Source organism: Chrysochloris asiatica, unplaced genomic scaffold (assembly GCF_000296735.1).
Source record: "Chrysochloris asiatica unplaced genomic scaffold, ChrAsi1.0 scaffold00112, whole genome shotgun sequence".
In the NCBI taxonomy this organism is placed as follows: domain Eukaryota; kingdom Metazoa; phylum Chordata; class Mammalia; order Afrosoricida; family Chrysochloridae; genus Chrysochloris; species Chrysochloris asiatica.
Genome location: NW_006408630.1, coordinates 9,131,640 through 9,138,207, shown reverse-complemented (window position 1 = coordinate 9,138,207; position 6,568 = coordinate 9,131,640). Strand labels below are relative to the sequence as shown.

Below are 6,568 nucleotides of genomic sequence, written 5' to 3'. Positions count from 1 at the left end.
TTGGAAGAAGTGCAGCAAGAATGCTCCTTGGAGGCCAGGATGGCCAAACTTTGTCTCTCCTACTTTGGACATATTGTCAGGAAGGACTATTTGCTGGAGAAGGATATCATGTTTGGTAAGGTGGAGGGTTAATAAAGAAGAGGAAGACCCCCCAGGGAGATGGAATGGCAAAGTGGCAACATCAATGGGCTCAAGCATGGCAACAATTGTGAGGTTGGCCCAGGACCCAGCAGTGTTTCGTTCTGTTGTACACAGGGTTGCTCTAAGTTGGTATTGACTCAATGGCACCTATCAACATCAATAAAATGACTAAATCGTTACTGTTACCTACAGACAGACTCTACCTTATAGATGTGTTTCTTTTCCTTTTCATTCCTTCTGTCATTTTTCTAGTAAAAATCCTCTATTATCTTAGGCTAGGTATTTTTTCAAATACAATTTGAAATTTTGTTTTTGACACTGTCATATCTAACATTACCACGAGTGTATTACATATTCATTTAGTTCCCCCAAAGTTTATAATTACATTTAAAATATATCTTTGTACACAGCGGAGCTGACTACTTAGAATATTGTCGTAAATTTTACAAAATGAATAGCTCCATGGTAATGATATGCTTAGATTTCTATTACTCTTCTTTATCAACATTAGATTTTCATAGGTTACAATTATCTCAACATAATAACAACTTAGATAATCTGTGCTTTTCTATGTGTGGAATTGTTATGTTTGATTTTTTTTTTTAAAAAAAAACACCAAACAGTCATGTTTTTGGCACGAATATAAGCTGAAAACATCACACAAGCCTCATTCCTGCCAAAGAGCAGAAACGCTACCAATGCAGGTGGGAAGAATGGGGTTAGTTAGGCTTTATTTCAAAAGTTTCTTGCTGCTTTTGTATATTATAATAAGTCCAGAAAGGGCTTGATTATAACATGCGAACTACAGAAATGAATACTCCATCATGTGCCTTTCTTTCCAAAACATTAATCTTCTAAGTGTTATCATTAGTTAGTGAAATGTAGTAGTATCTTAGCCCTTTTTCCATGGCAGATAATCTATCCTCATATTTTTCAGGATGATAACACATAAATAAATCATAAACTTTAGTCAACTGGCTGAGAAATGGCTGTTAGTTCCAACAGCCCTTTCATTTGGATGCTGAAAGAAAACATTTAAGTAAATGTTAACCCACATCAGCTTCACTTCAAAATGAAGAAGCAGAATCCTTTAGCCTGATGAGAAAGGGGAAGAAAATGTATGGTTCCACTTAACTACCACATACGGCCCAAATTTCTCACGAGAAGACAATAAAATTAATTGTCTACTAGTTACAAATGTGCCAGGTCCTATTCTAAGCACTATGCATATAGCTAACTGCATTCTAGTAACAATCTTATGAAATAGATATGTTCTAAGGGTGCCCTGCATGGTGATTACAAGTTGGGTTGCTGACTTTTGAATCCACCAGCCACTCTGTAGGAGAAAAATAAGGCTTCCTGTTCCCCTAAGATTTATAGCTTCGGAAGCCCTATTGTTGCTGTTAAGTGCCGATGAATCGGTTCCTACTCATAGCGACCCTGTACAGGGTTTCTGAGGCTGTAAGTTTTTACGGGAGCAGAAAGCCTCATCTTTCTCCTGCGAAACAGCTGGCAGTTTTAAACTGCTGACCTTGAGATTCAAAGCCCGACTCATAACTACTACTACACCAGAGCTCCTTAGGAAGCCATATACTGGGTTATTATATGTCAGAACCAACTCAACAGCATACCACCACCACCATTTTAAATACCAGGAAACTAAACCACAGAACACTGAAATGATTTGCCTAGATTTCACCACAAAATGTGGCAGAGATTAGGTTACAGCCCTGCTGTTCAGGCTCTGAAACACATATATTTAATCATTAAACGCTGATGCATTTATTAAAACTTAAAAACTCTTATTAATGCTAATGAAACAATATGCTATGTCAATTTATTAAGGTTATTTCTTACACAAATTTCAATATCACACACAAAATAATGTTTTGAGCTTCATTTTCATGCAACAATGCATTCAAACTTTTCATCTGCATCTCCAAAATCAATGATTTTAACAATCACAAAGCTTATTTCTAAGTCATTCAACAGTTTTGTTCCCTGTAAATTGTTTAAGATACATCACTTTTCTGAATTCTTAAATGATGTACAACAGCAGTAAAACTGGTTTTTCATTTGCCTTACAAGTTCTTCTTTGCATGTTCTTTACAATAGAATAACTTACCATTTTCCTTTTAAACTAATGTTTAAAATATTTATGGTACTGTCTACTATTTGCAATGCTGAGGTCATAAATTCAAGGATGAAATCTATGTAAAACTTCAATTCCTTTTTAGTAATTTGTCAGGTGGCCTTTATAAACATTACAAGCTAGCATTGCTTACATTGTTTCTGTTATGTTCCTTACTGAAGAGTACTTAGTTGTCAAAAAGGAAAAGTAGTTGAAACATTAAGGATAACGTAAGAGATGAAAGTGAATCATTTTCAGATAGCTAATTCTGAAGATTTGGCTATCTGGGTGGCAAAAAGTCTAAGTGCTTGTTTATTAGCTGGAAGTCTGGCAGCTTGAACCCACTAACAGGAAGACAGGCCTGGTGATTTGCTTTCATGGCCTTGAAAATCTTATACAGCAGCAGCTCTACACTGCACACATGGGGTCACTATGAATTGGAATCAACAAAACTAGGAATTGGCAACCAACAACAGTAATTTGGAGGGAAATTAAATCCTGTCATATTTAATTTCACTCAAAATTGACTATAAGGAAAAAAAAAATCAGACAAGTGGGCTTCAGAAAGTTCCTGGAGAACTGGAAATGCATTTTTTCCATAAACGTTTTTAAGCTCTCTCACATATGTATGTATATATGTATGTGGTCATAAACATAACACAGAAACTTAAGAGTTAGTTAGCTACAAATAACAAACTGACTATAACATCTAAACAAACACACTGACTATAACATCTAAAAGAAAGACACCTGGCACAATGATAGTAGTTCTATAATTGCTGCAGAGCCACTGAAAATTTGTCATCTGAAAGATAGTTGTTATTTTTTGAAAATTTAAATGTTTATATGGGACCTAAACCAAAATAATTCAAATGAATTTATACAATTTCCCATAGAATTACTAAGGTAGCTGATTATGATGTAAACATTCAAATGAAACTGCCCTATTACCTGCTAAGAAACACAGTTTATGAAGGTCTTCATGTGACAGCCACACCATATGACAGCCACTCCACTCTCACTCTAAACACACACATAAACACATACACAGACCATATGATCCTTTTTCCTTTACAATTTTTTTGTTTTCAACCATTAACAACTACTTATTTGAAAAGTGCACATTCCTCTGAGAGATTTCCAAAATAATCTCTTGGTCACTCAGTCCAAGAAACTTTCAATGAAATATATGGTATCTGTTGGCACTGAGTCAGGTGATTTAAAATTCATCTTCTGAGTAGCATTTCATTTATTTTTAATCTCAAATGATGTTGTGCATTTTTTCTTAATGTTAGTAATAATCATTACCATTATTTGGGGCAATGTGCTGAGTGTTTTACATCTGTTTGTTCTAATACCTACGAAAGAGCCAACGTTCTCCATTGCATTGCTGAAGAAACAAATTCAATACACTTAAGTGACTTATCCAAAACTCCCAGATATGAAGTTCTAAAACCTATGCCTTTTATATGTTGCAGCCTTATTCTGTTGTTGTTGCTGTTATTAAGTACTCTTGAATCAGTTCTGACTTTTAGCCACTCTAAATAGGGTTTCCATGGAAGCAGATGGTGGGTTTGAACCTCCGAACTTGTGGTTTGCATTCCAGTACTGATCCTACCAGTGGTCTTACTCTATATATCTATTATTTGTGACCCTATTTTAACCCAATACCTGCATCTGTTTTCCCCCTTATTTAAACTGTGAACATTCTAAGGAAAAGTTATGCCACTATACCAATAGCATCACAAAAACCTAACCAATGCAGTATTTTGGCAAAAATTCTGAGTGACAATATATTAATACTGATATTTCAGTTACTAAAACCTGAATTCTCAGTCTCTTGTTTTCCAGGTCAACATGGGATTAGTGCAATGGAAGTAGCAATCCCTGGAGAAAGAGGGGAGTTGCCAGTAATACCAGAAGATAGCATCTATAACCAATTAGACAACTTTGATAAGTTCCAGAGGGACTGTGCTTAGTTATCACAGCTGCAAAAATGGAGTACTGAGTTAGGGAAATGAGTGCTTAAAGTCAAGGGAAAAGTTTCCTATGGGATCCATGGAAGATTATATGCCACCTTCTTTTTAGCAAAAATAAACAGCTGATTTGGGAAGAAACCCTCACACAGAATTAAAAACAATTATTATCAAGTGAGTTTGAACTATTTAAAAATCACAAAAACTACCTTACACCCAAATGCAAATTTATTTAGTTTTACATATAACTAAATGGAAGAGACAAGCTAGCTATTCAGCAACCTAGCATCCTCCTCTTCCTGGGCACACAGCTAGACTACACTTCCCAGTCTCCCCTGTAGTTACAATAAGTGTCAGGATGACTGAGTTTTCTCAGCCTTGGGACTATGTGCAAACAGAAGTATTGTGTGTCACTTCCACACCTTGCATATAAAAATCTTCCACAGGGCATGCCTCGTGATCTTTTCCCTCCACAAAGACAGTCTGTTAGAAGACAAAGAACACTTTTTGTTGAAAGTTAAAAACAACAAAGCCACAGAAGGGAACTAGCTGGGAACTCTCAAAATTACTGCTCAGAGGGGCACTTGTCCACCAATCAATAATCCGTTTCAGATTTTATGCAAAAGGAAAAACAGAAACAAAAAAACGTCTACAACAGTGTTGTATAGAACTACTATATGTATGTATAGAACTACTATACAACCACTACTCACTTACTGAAATAGTTCGTTTCCAAATAACAAGTTTTTATTGAAAAATCAGCATTAGGTGAGAGTTGGGACCATGCCCTATCTTTGGATTTGGTGCACCCCAGCTAGCTCACTGCCCTTTGGGGGTTCTCAGTGAGTCTCAGGATGCGTGTGGCACGGTGTTCCTCTGGAATTCACGGGGAGCAGGGAATGACAGTGGGGCTCTGAGGTTGTAAGTCACCTCCAGAGTAGCAGGGACCCACCTTCACCTGGACATCCTCCAAGTTTCTACACAGACTCCCTGGCCTTGAGTGTTTCTCCACCTCCCTGCTCTACTGTCCCTAATACAGGCTTCGATAGTGGTCAGCTACCAGGCCTGAGGATTTGGTGGTGGCTGAAAAGAGGCTTCTCTAGATAGGGATTTCCAAGCAGTCTCCTTATGACAGCCCAACCACCACAGCCTCCTACATGTGTACCTACCCACCCCAAAGAGCCTCCTCCTCTCCCGACTCCTTGTTAATCTATAACGCAGACGTTTTATGGTTCTAAATGTGAAACATAAGATAATGAGATACTCAATGAAAGAGGAGTAGGTGTATTTTGTTTTGTTTGACAGAAAACTAGCATTATTTTATAAATACTATAATCATATTTTATGACCTACTTGTTGAAAATATTTCAAAGTCAAATTTTAAATTAATTATGAAAAAGTAGGTGAGGCTTGGATGATATCGGAGATATTGTTTCTTAGCAACACAGGCAGTTTTCTATTCTTTATATTTGTTTTTGCATAAAAAGCTCAAATAAGTCTTGTGGCTGCTGCCATTGTTAAGTGCCGTCAAATCGATTACGACTCTTAGCAACCCTGTATATAGTCTTTCCGAGGGGCAGCTGTTGAGTAGAAACTGCCACCCTTGCAGTTTAAAGCAACCTTGCAGTCCAGTGCTTATTTTGCAGTGTCAACATCACTCTAACATATCTGAAGTTCCGTAAAGTCTAGCACACATCAATAAACTAAAGGAATATAATTCTTTAAAATGTTGTGAAAAATTCTCGAGCATGAATACAACTTAAAAATATACTATCATAGTAACCCACTGCAACTGTGGTGCAAACTGTTAACACAGCTGCTAACCAAAAGGTTGTAAATGTGAGTCCACTGAGAGGTGCCTCTGAAAGCCCTCGTGACCTATTTCCAAGAAATTAGCCACTGAAATCCCTACGGTCAATGTTCTGGTTTTGGCGGTGGCAGAGATAGCCAGGTAGGAAAGGTTCCATGGGGGAGGTATTAAAAACCCAGAGAAGCTAAGCTCACGGAATGACATCGGAGCTCTGGATCTAGCATAAGGTGCAGGGTGTCGGTTTCCCAAATGCGCAAGTGGAAAAATCATGATATAAAGGAAAATACTTCGAGTTAGAATCATGCGAGATGCGACTCCCTGTGCGGCACCGCACCAGGGCAGCGTTCAGTGGGCGGGGCTACGGCAAGACCTGCACAGGGAACCAGCGCTAAAAGCAGTGCAGTGACATTTGCACAAGGAAGTGTGGTGAATTCTACACAATTTTTCCTCCTCTTCCCTGTCACGCCTTCTTTGCCCAGTCCGGATGCCTTCAGGCAGGTGGGTGCGCAA

At 37.9% G+C, this 6,568-nt stretch overlaps 1 protein-coding gene across 2 annotated transcripts in view; it reads right to left on the bottom strand.

The window, feature by feature from the left end:
* The window catches only part of RAPGEF2 (Rap guanine nucleotide exchange factor (GEF) 2), a 234,476-nt gene that overhangs the window by 73,338 nt on the left and 154,570 nt on the right, over positions 1 to 6,568 (bottom strand). Inside the window, exon 7 of one of the 2 annotated variants that reach the window (XM_006867928.1) lies at positions 3,706 to 3,721. The exons of the other annotated variant lie outside the window; for it this stretch is intronic. Within the exon in view, the coding sequence (XP_006867990.1) occupies positions 3,706 to 3,721 (16 nt within the window). The remainder of the gene's footprint in view (positions 1 to 3,705; positions 3,722 to 6,568) is intronic. 2 annotated transcript variants of the gene reach the window in all.